Here is a 21,910-nt window from a genome sequence, read left to right on the forward strand (position 1 = left end):
TTGGAAAACTCAACAGTGGCCACAGGATTGGAAACGATCAGTTTACATTCCAATTCCAAAGAAAGACAGTGCCAAAGAATGTTCAAAATATCACACCATTGCACTCATTTCACATTCTAGTAAAGTTATGCTTAAAATCCTACAAGCTAAACTCCAGCAGTATGTGGATCGAGGCAGGATTTTGAAGAGGCAGAGGAACAAGAGATCAAATTGCCAACATACGCTGGATCATAGAGAAAGCTAGGGAGTTCCAGAAAAACATCTGCTTCATTGACTATGCTAAAGCCATCTTATTTGTCTCTTGAGAAACCTATATGCGGGTCAAGAAGCAACAGTGAGAACTGGACATGGAATCACTGCTTGGTTCAAAATTGGGAAAGGAGTCCGGCAAGGCTGTATATTGTCGCCTTGCCTATTTAACTTATATGCAGAGCACATCATGATAAAGGCAGGGATAGATGAATCAAAAGTTGGAATTAAGATTGCCAGAAGAAATATCAATAACCTAAGGTGTGCAGATGATACCACTCTAATGGCAGAAAGTGAAGAAGAACTAAAGAGCCTCTTGCTGCGGGTGAAGAAGGAGAGTGCAAAAGTTGGGTTGAAACTTAACATTAAGAAAACCAAGATCATGGCATCCGTCCCTCTCAATTCCTGGCAAATAGATGGGGAAGAAATGGAGGTAGTGACAGATATTATTTTCCTGGGCTCCAAGATCACTGCAGATGGGGACTGCAGCCAAGAAATTAAAAGATGCTTGCTCCTGGAGAAGAAAGCCATGTCAAATCTAGACAGTACACTAAAAAGCAGAGACATCACCCTGCCAACAAAAGTGCGTATAGTCAAGGCTATGGTTTTCCCAGTTGCAATGTATGGCTGTGAAATTTGGACCATAAGAAAGTGCTGAAGAAGACTCCTGTGAGTCCCTTGGATTGCAAGGCATTCAAACTGGTCAGTCCTAGAGGAGATCAACCCTGACTACTCTTTAGAAGGCCAGATCCTAAAGTTGAAACTCAAATACTTTGGCCACCTAATGAGAAAGAAGGACTCATTGGAGAAGAGTCTAATGCTGGGAAAGGTTGAGGGCAAGAGAAGAAGGGGACGACAGAGAATGAAGTGGCTGGATGGAGTCACTGAAGCAGTAGGTGTGAGCCTAAACGGACTCCAGAAGATGGTAGAGGACAGGAAGGCCTGGAGGAACCTTGTCCATGGGGTCCCGATGGGTCGGACATGACTTCGCAACTAACAACAACAAATTGGTGAACAAGTTTCAAGAAGTATAATAAAAAGGAGGAATTGTACAAATCTTTAAGCCTTTTTGATGGCATAAAAATGGATGGGAGCAATTACGTAGAATAAATTACTTGTTAACCTAGGCCACAATATTTTCTTCCTTCCTTCCTTCCTTCCTTCCTTCCTTCCTTCCTTCCTTCCTTCCTTCCTTCCTTCCTTCCTTCCTTCCTTCCTTTCTTCCTTCTTTCCTATCTTCCTTCTTTCCTGGTATGCAAATTCAACATTGTGGCTTACTGTAAAATGCCAATTAAAGCATTATGCATTGTCAAATGTTTAAAATGTACAGCAGGAACTCTCAGAATGCAAAGATTCACCCACAAAATTGATTGATACTCCTGTAAGAAGCCAATGAAGAAAGTAATTAAAGAAATTATTTTCAACTTGCTCTTGGGCACCATTCACTTTCATCTTCATTGGATATTAATTTAATATATTCATGCATTACAAATAATATTGAGCAATGCTTTTGTATCAACCCCATTAAGCCTTGATACTTTTTTGGAAAAATTGATGAGCCCATGTAGCATGGTGATGGAGCTCCAAGTCACCAATTAACCACAGCTCTCAGTGACTTTGGGGCAGTATCTTCCAGTCCAATTTCCTTTACAGAAATAAAAAAAATGTGAAAAATGTGTGAAAAAATAATAAAGGAGATTATCATGAATTCTCAAAAAAGACAGATTACAAAAATTTGGGTCATAGACTCTAGGTGCAGGTTAAGGAGCTCCACCACAGCTACTCAGTTTTCACAAGCTTGATCCAAAGTTTTTTCCATCCCATCCATACCCAAACACTTTCAGATCTGGTAAACACATTGATAGCTTCATCTGTGAGAACCAAGACGTAAAGCTGGATGTCACTGGCATATTAATGATACTGAATCCCAAACCAGTGCATGACCTCACCCAGTGGTTTCAGGCAGATGTTAAACAGGAGAGGGGAGAGCCCAGATTCACCCCACATGTGAGGAATTGTGGATGCAATCTCTTCCCCCTTCAACACTCATTAATAATGATAATATTTTAGGGAACTTCTTTGAGCCATTCAAGATAAAGTTTTCTTACAAACTAAGCTTGAGCATAACCAGTGCAGCCATGGAAGTGAGCAAAGATCTAGGAAGGAAGGAAGGAAGGAAGGAAGGAAGGAAGGAAGGAAGGAAGGAAGGAAGGAAGGAAGGAAGGAAGGAAGGAAGGAAGGAAGGAAGGAAGGAAGGAAGGAAGGAAGGAAGGAAGGAAGGAAGGAGAAAAAAACCCTCTGCCAAACTTTTTCAATGAAGATTCTCAGTCATCCAGATAGAGTTGTTTGGAAGCTAAGTCATGGCAACTGGACTTCCTTTCTTGTTGGTTCAAAATTTTTTGCTGCTTATCCAAGTAGTCTGACTGAAAAAGCTACTTGGATAAGTAGTGAAACGTTTCAAACCAAAATGAAAAGAAGTCTAGTTGCCATGACTCAACTTCCAGACTGACTGCCAAAGACTCATATTCTCCTTCCTTCTTCTCTTCCCATGAATATCTGATGGGTGGCTATTTCAGAAATCCTCAAGAAACCTAAAAGTAAGATGAATAGAATGAGAACAAAGTATTTAAACATGAGAGAGAAAACAAGAAGTGCTAGGTTCAAGAAAACATTGGTACTGAATGAACAAGGATTTAATACTTCAGTGAATGACTAGTACTGGTATGAAATGGGCATAATGGTCATATACAGCAGAGGTCCCCAACCTTTCTAGTTGGTGGCCCGGAGGAAAAGGAAGGGGGAGGCATGGTACCACATGCAATGCAAATGGGGTGGGCGGTGTGAGTGCGCACATGATGCTGGAGGGCAGGGCTAGCATCCATGTGATGCCGAGGGTGGGGCTTACACTTGCATAATGCTGGGAGTGGGCCTAGCTCCCACATGATGCTCGGGGAGGGCCTAGTGCCTATGCAACACTGAGAGCAGGTCTAGCACCCGCGCAAAGTTGGGGTTGGTGTGAGTGCCTGCACGATCAGGGTGGGGCTAGTGACCACATGACACTCGAGGCAGGACAATTGCCCACGTGATGCTCAGGGCAGCACTAGTGTGAGTGGGGGGAAGTGCTCTCACATACATGCATGCACTGGCCAGCCACTCATGTGGCCAAGAAGCCACGACCCGGTAGTGGGCCACAATCCACAAGTTGGGGATCCCTGATATACAGAGAATATACAAGGTTGGAATTACAAAATGAAGAAAGGAAGGGTGAGTGGGTTAAGAAAAAACCCAAGAATGCTGAATGGGTTGATTAGATGTTTTGAAAAAAAGCACTGAGCAGTTTGAAGGTGGTATATGGGTCTTGTAGAAGCAAGGATGGGTAGAAGCACTGTATGTAGAGAGGTATATAGATGCATTTCATTTTCACTTCTTATCTCATGCCTTTAATTTCTTACTCTTTTTCTAATACTGCTTATGCCAAAAAGGAATTCTGCAATGAGTACTTATTTATATATGTATGATAATATTGCTTTGTATATGAACGTAGAGAAAGCCCCTGGCAATTGTGATGTATTAAATTATAATTGAGAAGTATCTCAAGGATCAAATATGCTCTTCCCAGAGATCACTTTCTGGTAGGAAAAATATTGTCTTTTTCACAGATTCATATATTGGTTTTGTATGTCTTGTAAATATCATTCCTCACAGTTCCTATGTTTAATTTAGCAAAAAAACTCTGAGCAACTCAATTGCATGGGGGAGGGGCAAGAGTTGCTGGCAGTCTCCTAGAAGAAAATTTAAATGTACATGTTTTTCCCATATATCAGAGAAGTGCAAAAATCTAAACTGACATTTTACATCAAATGAATTATGAACCGTGTACTATATACCTAAGGGAACAACAAGTAAATTAGATTTTTGTTAAGGGAGGGGGAGAGAGAAACCAAAATAATAAAAATGAGTTTTATCTGAATTTGACATGCAATTCAGTAGTCTAGACACATGAGATTACAGATTATTTCAAACAGCACTGATACTTTGAACAGTTTGTGAACAAAGCAAGTATGATAAGCTATAGTACAGCTTGAACATTACACTTAGTAACTATTGCTTGATTAATGATTTTGTCTCACTTGAAGACATGGATGCTGGAACACTTATGGATTAATGCTAACAAGAATGGGAGAGGAACACAAAATTATACATTTGAAAAATATATGAAAAATTTCTTACAAATGTGAAAGCTCCCTTAATTTTGTGCGATCTAGAATGTGTATTTTGATGGACATTTCTTTAAAAATGCCATTTAATTGATGGTCCCAGTTCACTGATCACAATATTTTTGCTATGTAAGGGGAGCTGTCAGAAAAAAAGAGGACGCAAGTGAAATTCAGTAATGAAAAAGATGGTTTCTTTTTATTTTCCCGGATTTTGAGGTAGGCCTTCAAACCAGGACCTCCAAATTCTCAACTTGGATAGACATTAGAATTTTTAAAATATTAAACATTCTTTCTGTTTTACTGTTCAGTTTCTGTCAATGGAGGAAGAACAAAATTTTCTTAGCAATAGCACTTGGACTTATATACTGCCCCATAGAGCTTTGCAGCCCTCTCTAAATGGTTTACAGAGTCAGCATATTGCACCCAACAATCTGGGTCCTCATTTTACCGACCTCGGAAGAATGGAAGGCTGGTGAGAATTGGACTGCAGGCAGTTGGCAGAATTAGCCTGCAATACTGCCTTCTAACCACTGCATCACCAAGGCTAATGATAATATAATATGATATTATTAGTTTTATTAAATCAGATGAAGAATAGGGCTAAGGTGTGGTTCTGGATCCACATGTATCCCTGCTAATAGACATTTGTGCAACTTGGCTGTACAGATTTCTTAATAGTTCATTTATTATTATGTAAAGTCTATCTTTCCTCCAAAGAATTTGTGGTGGTATTTAATTTGTTAACCTTTGCCTGTTCTCTTAAGTAGCAAAACTGACTAGTTTATGCTGCTAAGGAGAAATAAAATTATATTGTTTTCATCCATTGCACTTTTTCTATATACTTGCTGCATGCTATTTTGCCATGCTAATTGAGTATTTCCTGGACAAGATGTGTTGATTCAGTAAGATACGGATGGAGTGATTGCCCCTTGAGGGCTGTAGTAAACCTCAAAAAGGGCAGTTGAAGTAGCATTGTTTGTTAGAGGCAATGTATCATCCTGATAAGTAAATGGCTCTTCTGTTAAGAAAGTGATAGAGAAATTATTGCTCCCTTATAATTATTGCTTTTGTGTGAAGCCAGTCTTTATTGGAAATCTTCGGGCTAAAGAGATGAAAGGGGGAATATTCCAATCAAGTTCCTATTCATAAAAATATGTGACATTTTTGAATAATGAGAAGTTTGATCTATCGTTATAGGTGATCAGCTGTTTGGATGCTCTTGATTTGTTTAACAGTGGATCCAGTTTTTCAAAATATCTTGGAAAAATGCATGTTAGAGACTCCATTTAGATCCCTGAAGTGTAATTGGGAGGTGTGGAGGGTAACTGAGTGAAAGGTTGCCATTCAGAAATTACACATAGGTCATAGATAACCTTTAATGCAATAGGAATAGCCCACACTGCTCAACATATAAACCAGAAGCAAGTAACCTTTCAGCAACAGAAGCTGCCCTTTTCTTGTATTCTGAGACACCTGCAATTTACTATTACAAAATCCATTAATAGGAACTCTTGATTAAGACAAGACAAAAATTTAATGCTCAGGCCAGCTTCTGTTTTGCAAAGAGAACAGGAACAGGGAAGCAACACTAGGCTCCAATGCTCTTTTCACTCTTCTTAAACCATGGCTTATGAAACAGGAATGGTGGATTTGAAAGTTATCAATAAATTCTCAGAATATTGTTTCATGTATAGCATTTATTTAAACACACACACCATAATTTCTGCTCTGATTACCAGTCTTTCTTCTATTTCATAACTGCTCTCAAACCTCTCACAAATGTCAGAACTAGCATTTAGATGTGTTTCAGAAGTTTGAATTCTGAAAATGACTTCTAAATCCCACCCATGAAGCTCAGTCAAAACTACCAATGTACTTTTTACATTTAAAATCTGATTGGCTTCCTGTATCTAAAACATTTCAAAGAAGTTGGTATTTATCAGTCAATAACAGTTAAAATAGCCTAAGTAAAAAAAAATTGTATGATCTATCAATAGAAATTGCATCTCATCTTTGGAATGTCTTTATAGACAAAGACCAACAATAAATTCCTTTCTGCATCAGGCTAAAACCTATACATACATACATACATACATACATACATACATACATACATACATACATATAGATATAGATATAGATATAGATATAGATATAGATATAGATATAGATATAGATATAGATATAGATATAGATATAGATATAGATATAGATATATACTGTATATATATGCTTAATTATTCTCTTTCTGTTCCTATCATTGTGATTCCTATTATATTTTTGTTTAGAACATCATTGATTTCAAAGATCTACCTTCATCTACTCTGAAATGCAAATAAAATGTGATTTGTATGCAATTAATATAATTAATAAGTTGTCATGTTATCGTGTAACATTGTGCTCCTGATCATGCTTGGCTTACAGTGTGACTAGAACTAGAAGTATGCAGGATTGCTTATTATGTAGCTTCTAATTGCTGAGGACAAAAAAAGCGGGTATCTTCAGTCATTGATTTTAAAGCTGATTTGTTAAGCTCCCTTGTACCAGATAGCAATTAGGCTCAGGTGAGCAGAATCAGTTGTTTTTCAGATGATGAGATAGATACACAGCATTATAAATTTGAAAGCATCACATATTAATCAATCTATGGGTTTATATTAATATAGATGTACTATGGTAACATTATTATAATATAAGAAGTGTGCAGCGCAATACTGCAGTAGCACAAACAGATGTTAAATTAAACTGTGCTTTAATTGCTGTTGATCCTCAATATCAGTTTTCCAGTGTACTGAGTATTTTGATTCCATCCAGCATATGTTGCCCACATCTTTCTCTGCTCTAATTCATCCATGTTTTCCAACAGCTCCAGATGGCATGTTGCCTCCTAGGCTTTCATCTGCTACTCCAACCAGTCTTCAGGTTCTCTGGTCTACACCAGTTCGTAACAATGCTCCAGGGTTACCCAGATATCAACTCCAAATAAGACTTAAGAACTACCCAGAAAATATTACAGAGTAAGTAGATAAATACTCTGCTATATTCTGAAGAAATGCAAACTGATGTGAGGTGGTTTATCTCAAATGCAGCAGTTCTGTCCATACAGCGTTTCCTTGTGATCTTGTAGTTCCATCTTAAAATATGTATTTTTGCTCTAGGTTATTTTCTAAACCAACAATTTATTTACATCACATACTCAAGGATCTGCAGCCGTATACATCTTATGAGTTGAGGGTTATTGCCTGCAATGAATATGGTGATGCATTCAGCAACTGGACTCTGATAGATACAGAAGAAGATAGTAAGTAGCTTGAAAAAACTACACAGTGCACTTTTGTAGGACATACAATGTAAAAGTCAGTGTAACTTTCATAGCATTTACTAAGAATACTGAAGCTATTACCACATTTTTCAACTTTGTGAGGCTGCATACAGTTTCTAGCAATTGGTCAAAGCTCTATGTCTTTGAAAAGCATTCTTGTTACAGGTGATATAAATGTTAAAAGAACCTATCCTCTGTGTCCTATATAATTTTTATTACATATTTGTGTTTTATATATGTTTTTACTATTGTCTTTTAAAACATTTAAATTTTTCTATGCGTTAGAAGAGGGGAAGAAAAATCTCAGACTAACAGATAATTAACTGTGCATCCTGACTTTTGGATGCATTCATTATACTGCAATCCTAAAATTTTCATCTATCCTGTAAGCCTCATTCCCATTACTTGATTCTTCTTACTAAGGATCCAAAGCTAGAGGTTTTCAAACTTGGCTGCTTCAAGACTTATGGACTTCAATTCCTAGAATTCCCCAGCCAGCCATGGCTGGCGGGGGAATTCTGGGAGTTGAAGTCCACAAGTGTTAAAGTGGCCAAGTCTGAGGACCCCTGTTATAATGCATGCATGATCCCAAAAGAAGCAACCTGAAACCTTATTTGTATGGTGCTCAATTCATTTCTGAGTTGTTGCCGATTTTAGCTGAATGTGTAAAAAATAAAATTACCAAGATTACATGGGGATGGGATATGGGGATATGGAGGAAAGGTTCATGTTATTTCAAAAAGGTTTAACCCAATTATCCCTTTCCTGATCTTAAATCATGCCATTATCCAAACCTCCATCCACAGAAAATCAGACTCTGTCATTTAAGACAACTGTCTTGGGAATGGCAGTCCCAAACTAAATGTTTGACTTACAAACAATTACAGATTGCTCCATTAGCTCCAGGATAGGCCAACTGGGATAGTTACCTCCAGTTTAAACATACACCACAATGGAATTGTGGAACAGAGACTTCCTGTTACTGTTTTCCAGCGAGCAGTCTGAAGATTCGGAATGCCAAACTGTTCGGCTGGAATTTCTTTTTGTTCGGGACCCTAAGGGGCCAGAACCCACCCTGAAGGGGTGGAATGAAGGAAGGAAATCCCAGGGACCTAGGAGAGACGGCGGTCTCTCTGAATGGTCCAGGAGAAGCCTCCCAGAAACCAACAGAAGAAAGGGCTGACTAACTGCATGTTCAGCCATAGTTGGAAACAACAGAAGTCATAAGCTTTTAAATTAAGCGGATTTAAAACAGCATGCTTGAATTTGGGTAAGAATATTGATTTTCTCTATCCTACTTATTTTCTGAAGTCCCCAAAATAAGAGATTTCCAAAGAAGGAAAGGGGAGGGGGATTCTGCTCCCTCCCTTTTGGTTATCGGAAGTGGCGAAACTTGCCCTTTAGAGAGAGAAAAAAGACTAGAAAGACCTGAAAAATGAGCAAACGCTGACACCTGCTGGTGGGTGAGGATTTTTTTTCTCTGACCCTCAAAGTTTTTAGAAAACGCAGGTATGTAAACAAAGTGAGAGTAACAAAGCTGAAGCAATGAATACTTCACAAAAGGAAACATATGATAAGCGGCAACAATTTCAAAGGACAATGACTTTAAACTACAAAGAAATCCAGAATAACCTTGAGAGCATGAATCAACTTATTTCCAACTTAATTTTACTCCAAGAATTTTCCCAGGAAAATACAGTAGAGGTGACTGAACAAAATTCTGAGGATAGAGACTTGAAGATGGAACCATATAAAATGAACACTTCACAAAAGGAAACATATGATAAGCGGCAACAATTTCAAAGGACAATGACTTTAAACTACAAGGAAATGGAGAATAACCTTGAGAGCATGAATCAACTTATTTTCAACTTAATTTCACTCCAAGAAATTTCCCAGGAAAATACAGTAGAGATGACTGAACATAATTCTGAGAATAGAGACTTGAAGATGGAACCATATAAAATAAAAGAGTCATGATTTAATCCAAATGGGAAATATTTCAACATGTCCAAGCAACTTTGAAGATAAGGAAAAGAATGAGAAAAAATTCTTTACAGGGAAACAAATGATGCAGCAAAACATACTGATTAAGAAAGGCAACAGCCAGAGAAAAAAGACTAAAATGGAAATCCAGAAAATAGATGCGGAACTTATCAGAGAGAATACTTAAAAAAGAAACATTTGTTTGAATTTGGCTAAAGAAATGGAAAAAACTTTGAAATATATTACTCTTAGAGGGATGTTTTTTCCCCTTTTTTCTAACTAATATTTTTTTTTTCTTTCTGTTAAAAAAGTTGAAATGATTTAAAAAAGCATTTTTTTTAGTTATTTAAATGTGACGATAAGAAAAGCATAAAAATGTGTTTTGAATGAGAGTTAAAGGATTAGATGATTAGAACTATTGAATGGAATGCTTAAAGTTTAAATAGATTAAATACATTCTTAGCTATGGTCAAAAAGAATAAGAAATTGAGAGAATAAATATATATTAAATTAGGTGGGATACATATTTTAAGTTGTATGTTATTTTTTATATCTCAGTGCTCTTGTCTCTTTTTCTTGTTTCCCTTTTCTTTCTTCTTTTTCTTTTTTCTTTTTTTCTTCTTTTTTGTGTCTCTCCTCTTTTCTTTTCTCTTTCTACTTTTTAACTTATTGATTAAGAAATATAAAAGCATGAGAGGGCTTATATGGAAAAAAACAGAATTAAATCCACCAATGTAAATATAGTTAACTGTTGAAAAAATTGTCACTGGTAAGAATATTTAGAATATGGGGGGGGGGGGAGAAATAAGCTGAAATAAACATGGTAACAGAATTTTTCATAAGGTAACTAAAAAGACAAATAGGATTATTGAAACTATATACTTAACTGTTGTTAATTAAAATAATGAGAATTGTCTTAATCTAATATTTTGCAAAGAAAGATACTTTGGGGAAAGGGGAAATCAAATGAAATTAAGATATGGAATATAGATCATAGAAATTAATTGCTAAAGATTGTCTTATAAATGTTACCCAGACAACATATTGTTTACAAATTACTGAATGATTTATGTTATGTTAAAAAATTCTAATAAAATATATATACAAAAAAAGGAATTGAGTAACAGAATTTGTGGGGCGTTTTAGAAATGTAAGAAATACAATGGATATTGGAGACAGAAAAGCAAATACATCAGTGACATCTGTCAGGGACAATAGGATGTACCTGTCTTATGAACCACTCCTTCCAAACCTACATTGTTTTTTAATGTCTTTGTTACAAAAAGACAAGTAAATGCTAATAATAGAAAAATGTCCCCTGAGTGTCAGCTTGTTAAATAGCTCTTTAAAAAACAAACCAGGACTCTTTCAAAATCCATATTTGGATGGATTCTTAAATATTAAGTATTATTGTTATTTATTTTTAGTTTTTTAACTGTAGAAGTGGCAATTGTCTCAACCTCATTTTATATTGTATTAGTTCCAAAGTTTGATTAAATTTACAATTCTGCTCTGGAAAGTTCACTAAGCACCAGTCCCTTACAGATATGTTCTGTCTGACCTCTGAAAGTATACAACTCTCATTACCTTTAAAATGCAATAATCTGTTTCTGTTGCCCACTGCATATATCAAGAAATTCTATGATTCCCATCGTGCCTGGCCATCAGAAGATAATTCTGCACTAATAAGTAAATAAACACTTGTCTCTAGTCAGATGATTACAAAAGATTAATGATAACTGTATACCTCCTTTTCTTAAATAGAGTCTGAACTTTTGAAGCAGACAAGCAAAATAGCCTCCCATAAAAGATAATTTCATTTGGCAAAATGAAACTACCTTCCAGTATTAATGTTATAATGAAATAGCCTGAGGAATCAATCAAAGGGATTAAGCGATATGCCCCTCCCCTTTCTCTCCTCATGTACAGTAGTTGGCTCCATAAACAATTCTTACTCAGTAACAGGAGTTTATTATTTTATTTTTAGCCCTGGCAGGCGAGGTTGTGTCACTGTCAGACTCTTACAGGCTCCCTTCCAGTGACAACTGCATTGACAACACATTCTATTCCACATTGATTTTACACTTAAGGACCTGATTGTGATATATAGAGATTTTAAGAATTCAGCTGAGAGGCTGACTTTTGCCTTTTATCATTCCATTAAAATTTTATAACCATCTTTTTCATGTCATTTCACCCATGAATTCTTACTTTAAAAAGTGATTGCTGCTACTGGGTGCATACTTTTTCATATTCAGAGCTTTTTATTATATTAGCAAACTATTCCAATTATAGTTAATAGTTGTGTTTTACATAATTATGATGACTCCATCAGCCAAGCAGGACCATGCTAGCTGATTGTGTCTTCACAGACAGAGACAGAGTGGCAAAGTGTCTATTCATCCAACACAATCTTAAGATAAAACTTTAACTCTTCTTTGTTCAGCAGGACCAATTCAAAATTCTCCAAAGTGTTGTTTGTTTTGGCTACTCAGACTAGAGTTCAGTAACAAGTAGTTTGAAATCAGTGCAAGGGTGAACTTCTCCCATCCACTTTCATAGAACATTAGGCAGCCCATGACATTTTGGGTCATCATTTCAGAGATATTTCCTTCAGTGCAATCGAATGGCCATGGGTAGGCAAAAAAACAGGAGGAGCTTCCCCATTGACTTCCCTTGTAGGAAGCTGTCATAGAGCACTGGAAATGTCAATCAAGTGACTGTGGCTGACATGGCAGAATGGCAGCACTGAGGTAGCCACAACTTTTCCAAATTTCAATCCTGTGAAAGTCATAAGTTCCAGATTCTGGACACATTCTTTAAGTTAGCTCAATTGGTTTAAAAAATTTTGCTCTATGGTGCACATTTTGCCCAATTGAAGGTTACAAACAACCAAACGGACACAATAGTTTTAGTAACATATAGTTAGGCTCTTTACTAGCAACCAAGCAGGATAATTTTCTTCACCTGTTCCAGGCAATAGTAGACATTTCTGAACAGGCCTTCTGGGTTTAATTTAAGATATAGGGTCCTCAGGTTGTCACAGAATGCTATTCCAGCACCAAAATCACCCAGGTGGGTCCTTTAAATGGGAAAAGCTCCTAGGCATAACCTGAAGAAAGCTGGTCTTGTTAGACCTGATTCCTTGAAGTAGTCTATTTGAAGTATCAGCCTGTCCCTAAACAAATCATATAACCATGCACTCCCACTTTTTGCTATTCTTTAACTTTCTGCACAAAGGTGTTTGAAGCAGAGTTCCCAGGCTGCGTCTCTTGTTCACAGTTGTCATCTTTGTAGACAACAGTCAGGAGCAGTGGAACAAGAACAGCTGGTGCTAAGACTTGCCTTTTCTGCATCTGCTGTAATAAGTGTATCATCCTATTCCTCTTTCATGTATGAAAATGATTCCTAGGTCAAGGGTATGACATGTTTCAATTAAGTTATCCTTTTTTAAGTGTTGCCATTTTAAAAAGGGGGTAATAACAAATGAATGTGAAAAAGTATGCTTTTCTTTTAATGTTTTTTTTGGGGGGGGGGTTGGAGAGGCAAAGTAGAAAATTAAGTTAAGCCTCTATTCTCATACGTTATAACAGATAATGTTAAAAAGGCTATGTCTAAACTCAGCAGGGGTTTATAATACAACTTCATCTCATTATCCCAAATGTTATACCCATAATGCTAGCAATAGGGATGAAAGCTTTACCTTACTTATCATAAGAGAAAACAAAGTGCTTGGTTATTTTCTTCCTGCAGATAACCACAGTCCAATTGTCCAGATAGATGCCTAATTAGTAAGTTGTTGACCAGCAATGTAGAAAATGAATCTTCAGAGCTGAATTGATTTAAGCTGACTTTCCAAAAGTCACTATCATCTTCCATATCTTAAATATTAACAAGATGTTTTCCTTTCATTCTAAAAGTCTTTTTTCAAAATTATTTAAATCTAGTTATTATTTTTGGAACTATGGAAATGAAAAAGAAACCCTATCCTAATACAAATATGAAGTTTCAATTACTTTCTAAAACCTTTCTGAGTAATTTTGAATGTTGTTGTTGTTGTTAGATGCGAAGTCATGTCCGACCCATCACAACCCCATGGACAATGTTCCTCCAGGCCTTCCTGTCCTCTACCATCTTCTGGAGTCCATTTAGGCTCACACCTACTGCTTCAGTGACTCCATCCAGCCACCTCATTCTCTGTCGTCCCCTTCTTCTCTTGCCCTCAACCTTTCCCAGCATTAGACTCTTCTCCATTGAGTCCTTCTTTCTCATTAGGTGGCCAAAGTATTTGAGTTTCAACTTTAGGATCTGGCCTTCTAAAAAGCAGTCAGGGTTGATCTACTCTAGGACTGACCAGTTTGAATGCCTTGCAATCCAAGGGACTCACAGGAGTCTTCTTCAGCACCATAGTTCAAAAGCTTCAATTCTTTGGCACTCAGCCTTTCTTATGGTCCAACTTTCACAGCCATACATTGCAACTGAGAAGACCATAGCCTTGACTATATGCAATTTGTTGGCAGGGTGATGTCTCTGCTTTTTAGTGTGCTGTCTAGATTTGCCATGGCTTTCCTCCCCAGGAGAAAGTGTCTTTTAATTTCTTGGCTGCAGTCCCCATCTGCACTGATCTTGGAGCCCAGGAAAATAAAATCTGTCACTACCTCTATTTTTTGCCCATCTATTTGCCAGGAATTGAGAGGGCCAGATGCCATGATCTTGGTTTTCTTAATGTTTAGTTTCAACCCAACTTTTGCACTCTCCTTCTTCACTCACAACAAGAGGCTCTTTAGTTCCTCTTCACTTTCTGCCATTAGAGTGGTATCATCTGCATATCTTAGGTTGATGACATTTCTCCAAGCAATCTTAATTCCAACTTTTGATTCATCTAGCCCTGCCTTTCTCATGATGTGCTCTGCATATAAGTTAAACAGGCAGGGAGACAGTATACAGCCTTGCCGGACTCCTTTCCCAATTTTGAACCAATCAGTGGTTCCGTGTCCCGTTCTCACTGTTGCTTCTCGACCCACATATAGGTTTCTCAAGAGACAAATAAGATGGTCTGGTACTCCCATCGCTTTAAGAACTTGCCACAGTTTGTTGTGATCCACACAATCAAAGGCTTTGGCATAGTCAATGAAGCAGAAGTAGATGTTTTTCTGGAACTCCCTAGCTTTCTCCATGATCCAGCGTATGTTGGCAATTTGATCTCTAGTTCCTCTGCCTCTTTGAAATCCTGCCTGTACTTCTGGTAGTTCTCGATCCACATACTGCTGGAGTCTAGCTTGTAGGATTTTAAGCATAACTTTACTAGCATGAGAAATGAGTGCAATGGTGTGATATTTTGAACATTCTTTGGCACTGTCTTTCTTTGGAATTGGAATGTAAACTGATCTTTTCCAATCCTGTGGCCACTGTTGAGTTTTCCAAATTTGCTGGCAAATTGAGTGTAGCACTTTTACTGCATCATCTTTTAAGATTTTGAATAGCTCAGCTGGAATACTGTCACCTCCACTAGCTTTGTTGTTGCTCAGCTTTCCTAAGGCCCATTTCACTTCACATTCTAGGATGTCTTGCTCGAGGTCAGTGACCACCTCATCGTGGTTATCAGGAACGTTAAGCTCATTCTTGTATTGTTCTTCTGTGTAATTTTGCCACCTCTTCTTAATCTCTTCTGCCTCTGTTAGGTCCCTGCCATTTTGGTCCTTTATCATCCCCATTTTAGCATGAAACATTCCCTTCATCTCTTCAATTTTCTTGAAGAGATCTCTAGTCCTCCCTATTCTATTGCTTTCTTCTATTTCTTTGCACTGTTCATTTAAGAAGGCATTCTTATCTCTTCTAGCTATTCTCTGGAATTCTGCATTCAATTGGGTGTATCTTTCTTTTTCTCCCTTGCCTTTCGCTTCCCTCCTTTCTTCAGCTATTTGCAAAGCTTCCTCACACAGCCATTTTGCTTTCTTGCATTTCTTTTTCTTTGGGATGGTTTTAGTTGCTACCTCTTGTACAATGTTGCGAACCTCTGTCCATAGTTCTTCAGGCACTCTGTCTATCAGATCTAATTCCTTAAATCTATTTGTCACCTCTACTGTATATTCAGCAGGGATATGAATTAATTCAAACCTGAGTGGCCTAGTGCTTTTCCCTACTTTCTTCAGTTTAAGCCTAAACTTTGCAATGAGAAGCTCATGGTCTGAGCCACAGTCAGCTCCTGGTCTTGTTTTTACTGACTGTATAGAGCTTCTCCATCTTTGGCTGCAGAGCATATAGTCAATCTGATTTCTGTGTTGACTGTCTGGTGATGTCCATGTGTAGAGCCGTCTCTTGGGTTGTTGGAAAAGAGTGTTTGCTATGACCATCGTATTGTCTTGACAAAATTCTATCAGCGTGTGCCCTGCTTCATTTTGTACTCCAAGGCCAAACTTGCCTGTTATTCCAGTTATCTTTTGGCTTCCTACTTTAGCATTCCAATCCCCCATGATGATAAGGACATCATTTTTGGGTGTTAGTTCTATAAGGTGCTGTAGGGCTTCATAGAACCGGTCAATTTCATCCTCTTCAGCACTGGTGGTTGGGGCATAGACTTGGACTACTGTGATATTGAATGGTTTGCCTTGGATTTGAACTGAGATCATTCTGTCATTTTGGGGATTGTATCCCAGTATTGCTTTTCCTACTCTTTTATTGACTATGAAGGTTACTCCATTTCTTCTGAGGGATTCTTGCCCACAGTAGTAGACCTGATGGTCGTCTGAATTAAATTCACCCATTCCTGTCCATTTTAGTTCACTGATTCCTAAGATGTCAATGTTCAGTCTTGTCATCTCTTGTTTGACCACGTCCAGCTTTCCTTGATTCATGGATCTTATATTCCAGGTTCCTATGGACAAAAAACCTTTACAGCATCGGACTTTCCTTTCACCACCAGATACATCCACAGCTGAGCGTTCTTTCGGCTTTGGCCCAGTCACTTCATTCTTTCTGGTGCTACTAGTACTAGCCTTCTGCTCTTCCCCAGTAGCATATTGGATGCCTTCTGACCTGAGGGGCTCATCTTCCAGCATCATATCTTTTTGCCTTTTGGTACTGTCCATGGGGTTTTCATGGCAAAGATACTGGAGTGGGTTGCCATTTTCTTCTCCAGCAGATCACATTTTGTCAGAACTCTCTGCTATGACCTGTCTGTCTTGCATGGCCCTGCATGGCATAACTCATAGCTTCATTGAATTACGTAAGCCCCTTTGCCACGACAAGACAGTAATCCATGAAGGGGAATTTTGAATATCACTTGTATATTGTAACCACCTTCTAATAAATAATTTTTCAACTTGCAGAACCACTCAACTAGAATCTGTCTTCACAGCAACCAATTCACAGAAATGTACATAGGGGCGATTGCTGTTATAAGCAGAATATGCACTGATTTAGCAACGAAAAACAAGTAGATAACTGGTAAAATACTTCATGGGTAGCTTACTTTTTTCCTCTCTTTCAAATGGCTACAGGATGTAACTCAAGGTCCCTGGCACTGTTGACTTTGAAAATGTGAACATCTGATCCTATGAATCAGAAAAATAAATCTTTTAAATGATTACTATACTCAAGTATATCTTTTCAAAAGATGTTCAATAAAATCTAGTGTTAACAAAAAAATTCATAAAAACCAAAAATGCTATTAACAGAATAGGTGGGCATAGCATTCTTGATCTCTTGCAACAATTTATAGATTTCACAAGATGTTTTATAAGAACGGTAAATGTTCTGGAATTACAGCTGTTACTGATCAGTGATTGAGCCAGATTTGTGTTTTTGTACCATGTTCTTGCTTGTACCTAGAGAGCAGTAAAGCCTCAATATAATAAAAAGCACCTGCATTTTAAATGAAATTTCAATTGAAAAACTTAACAGCCCTTCAAATTGCAGAATTTAACGCAGCCCACTAAAGCTTAAATAACGTTTTGCCTCCACAGGCTGAGGGGTTTTGCATTCAAGGTGACTTGATTGTGTCGCATGATGAAATTATTTACAATTAAGGGATTTCTCGAAGGGGGGGCAGTTGCTGAGTATTTGCTGTTCCACAACACCTATGCGGGCATATGGTTCATCTTTTTCAGTATTCATGGAAGCTCCTGAACCTTTATGATAATTGAATCTGTTAGAGTGCTGAGTGGAGCAAGCATAAAACCTGTTAACCTAAAGGTCAGATCTGTGCATTGTTTATTTATCAGTAGGTGAAAGAGCTAAATCGGCAGCTTCTGTCACAGTCACAGTAAAAAATCACCTACAATATTAACAGGGAGTAGATAAATTGCAAAAAATGGATTAGAATGATAAACAGAAGAGAGCAAAAATATTGCATATATAACAAGCATAGGAATAGCTTTACTGGGCTATGAAACACGCAGGCTTGTTACAATGGCATGTTGAAAGTAATTAAGAATGTGTTCTAAAAGAATAGTGGCAAAAGTTAAAACAATGATTCTTGCCCGTTTCATATTTTTCTTAAAATCATGAATTAATTAATTATTAAAATTCATTAATTAATTCAGATAAGTCCATTTGGCCATGAAGTGGATATAGCAAGTAAGCCTTTCCCTTGCCTCCTCTGCTCATCATCTTCTCCCAAGGTTTGGCTGGTCTTCTAATATAATTGAGGGAACAGGATGGGGGAGCACAAGGAAAATTCTCTTGAGAGAAGTTATTTCATGTATTTTAGCCTAGTTCTGCATCTCCTTCTAGGTTTGCATAGAACAATGGATAGAAGAAAGGTGCTTATGATAATATAGTAAGATATTATTAACATTAAAAGGTCTGGGAAGTTTCCTGTTGCTTCATACCAAACTTTCATTTAGGAAAGATGTTTCATTTAGACTAGCCTTTTAGAAATCAAACCCTAGAAGGTAAACAAATAGTTCTTCTCTGACACTATTTTTCCATTGTACTTCATGTTAGTAGCATACCAAAATTGAACACCAGAGTTCCTGATCTTGTGCCTTGTTTTAATTAAGGGAGGAACTATAATATTGATTCTTAATTAGAAGGGTCTGTATTCAACAAAAAGCTTCTAATGGTTGGACAGATCCTCTCACCCATGGGACACTTTTGATTCAGTGGAAGATTTTCACTGACTAAATGGGAGAGGAGTAGATATTTACCCACCTATTACTTGTACCTTCAGTTCTCCATCTTTCTCTAAAATCTGGTCATGGAAGTTGGGAATTACAATGGAAAATCAGAATTGCTTTCTGCCAGTGGCAATGTTCCGAGTAGAGTCCCTAAAGAATACATTCCACTAGCAGAATCCATAATGTATTCCTCTAAATCATTGTAAAAGTGGGTTAAGTTAATACTCTGTAGAATCACTGACTATAATGGTTGAGTTAAGCCAGGATTAGCCATAGAGCTGGTTTATATACCTCTAAATCATAAAGGATGGTTCACCTTTCATATTAAGCCCAAACTAAAAAAAATCACATTACGTTATAATGTTATTATAAAATGAGACCAATGGGATTCTCAATTCACCTGAGACCTAAGTGATAGATTTCAAAGAATAAATAGTTACATAATCTTTGTTCCTTATTGCATTCATTACAGCAAAGGAACTTGTGGGTGATTTCTCTCCATTGCTCATATTGTCTTTAAGAAACAAATGTATTTTCAGGTGAAAAAGTTTCATTTTTGCATTATACCACTCATACAAAAAAGGGGGGAATGGCTGCACATTAGAAACAATGACCTTGTTCTCTCCCCCCAACCCTTCCTCTGTTGTAGAACCAGGACCTATTGACCCACCACTAATCCTGGAAGTGAAATCCAGAGAAACAACCATTTCCTGGCAGCCCCCTTCAAGGCCAAATGGCATTGTCACCCACTACAACATCTATCAAAACAACCAACTGCGTGATACTATTCCAGGAGCTAGATCAAAACATATTGCATCTTTCTTGCAACCACATACAGTTTACCAATTTCAAGTAGAAGGCTGCACTTCCAAAGGGTGCTCTCTTTCCTCTGAGAGCCTACCTATACAAACCCTTCCAGATGTGCCTGAAGACATCCCTGCTCCAGAATTATACTCAGACACACCAACATCTGTGCTCGTGTCATGGCAATCTCCTCTTCATCCAAATGGGCTGGTTGAAAACTTCACGATAGAGAGGAGAGTGAAAGGAACAGAACAAGTTTCCACAGTAGCCTCTTTTCCTTCCAATTGTTCCAAGAGTTATCTAGATCAAAGTGCTGGTCTTAGGCCTTGGAAAAAATATGAATACAGAATATTGGCAAGCACTTTTCAAGGTGGCATTAATAGCAGTTCTTGGGTAGAAGTCATCACCAGGCCCTCAAGACCCGAAAACATCCAGGCTCCTAAGGTGCAAGCATTAGATCCATATACTGCCCAGGTTTGTTTAGTCTTATTTTTATTCTTCCCAATCACTAGAATGATGAAAAGGGGCTCAGAAATCTGCCTAACTGTGAGAAGGATGACCCTCTGAAAACTGAATGGAATGACACCAAATTGGTTAGAGGAAAGAAGCTGGCAAAAAAAAGAAGGTTGAGTTGAAAATAAGCCAGATCAGGGGTTGTTTCAAGAAAAATTCTCCCAATCCCAAAAATTCTCCTATGGGAGAGGCAATCAAGTGCTGAGTTGTAATGCTGTCAATTGATTAATTCTTAAATCCCTCTTTTCTGCTGGTCATGTGTCCCAGAAAGAGCACACATAGACACAAGCTAGATAAACTATCATGAGGGGACGTTGAAAAATGCACACATGTAAAGATGCAATATGCTGCTTCAGTACACATAACAAATTTGTTAGTAGTAAATTAGGTAAAAGCATTGGAAAATATTCAAAAAATTTACACTCTACATGCTTTCCCCACCTTGTTTATTTCCTAATATTAATTAACTGGTGATTTCACATAGGCAACTTCTAGAGACTTCATTCGTTAAACGTAGCTGCCATGCTTTGAGCACTTTCAATTTTACTTACTTACTTAATTTACTTACTTACTTACTTACTTTATTTATTTATGAAAATTTATATAACCACCCAACCCACTCTCAGTTTACAACTGAGCAGCTTACAAACATTAAAATCTCATCTAAAAAACAATAACCCATGGTGACACAGTGGTTAGAATGCAGTATTGCAGGCTAACTCTGCCTACTGCCAGGAATTCAATCCTCACTGGCTCAAGGCTGACTCAGCCTTCCATCCTTCTGAGGTCAGTAAAATGAGGATCCAGATTGTTGGGAGCAATATGCTGATTATGTAAACCGCTTAGAGAGGGCTGTAAAGCACTACGAAGCAGTATATACTGTAAGTCTAAGTACTATTGCTATTGTTATAAATAGCAATTACCTCCCCCCCCCCGCAACAACAATTAATAAGTCATTTGATGGGCTCAAAGTACCACCTTAGGAGAAAGAACCCATATCATTCCCTGCTTCCTTACTCTGGTGGGTTGGTAGCTATGACTGGGAAAAGACGGCCCTTTAAATATCCTGATTCCAAGCCATGAAGGGCTTTAAAATTAATAACCAGCACCTTGAATTGGCAGCCAATGCAGCTCTGGCAGGAGAAATGACATATGTGCACATCTAGTCTGCACAAAACCATGTGGGCTGCTGCATTTCATACTATATCTGTTTTGTGGCAAGCTGCACATTACACCATGACTGACCTTCGTCAATTGTTCTGCATCAATCTGCAACCAAAGTAATCCAATTGACTTTCTTGTTCCCATAGAAGTTTCATCTGCTATTCTGTTATTCTGTTCAGACTAATTGGTTACTATCTCCAATGATTGTTCACATTTTCAAATTTCATGTCATACATTTTGATGGGTCTGGGATCAAAACATGTCTCCTTGCATGTCAGAAGTTCACAGATATCTCATCTTGTACTGATAAGTAACCTGACCCAGCATCTTCATGTAGATGTTAGGGGGGGAGAAGGAGAGGGAGGGAGGGAGGGAGGGAGGGAGGGAGGGAGAGAGAGAGAGAGAGAGAGAGAGAGAGGGATGACCATATGAGAACAACTGCTGAGTCAGCCTCTCCTTCCCCCACCATACTGACTAGAATTGTCTGCTTAGGAAGGAATGGAGCCACTGCAACTTCATACTCCCCATGTCCCCAT

At 37.8% G+C, this 21,910-nt stretch overlaps 1 protein-coding gene across 1 annotated transcript in view; it reads left to right on the forward strand.

Annotated features, from left to right (window-relative positions):
- The window catches only part of USH2A (usherin), a gene marked incomplete at both ends in the record, with an annotated part of 493,855 nt that overhangs the window by 306,438 nt on the left and 165,507 nt on the right, over nt 1–21,910 (forward strand). The window contains 3 exons of the mRNA XM_081312822.1: nt 7,333–7,483; nt 7,625–7,767; nt 19,543–20,171. Of these exons, the coding sequence (XP_081168948.1) occupies nt 7,333–7,483; nt 7,625–7,767; nt 19,543–20,171 (923 nt within the window). The remainder of the gene's footprint in view (nt 1–7,332; nt 7,484–7,624; nt 7,768–19,542; nt 20,172–21,910) is intronic.

The sequence above is a fragment of the Vipera berus genome, assembly GCF_964194415.1.
Source record: "Vipera berus genome assembly, chromosome: 1".
Lineage (NCBI taxonomy): Eukaryota > Metazoa > Chordata > Lepidosauria > Squamata > Viperidae > Vipera > Vipera berus.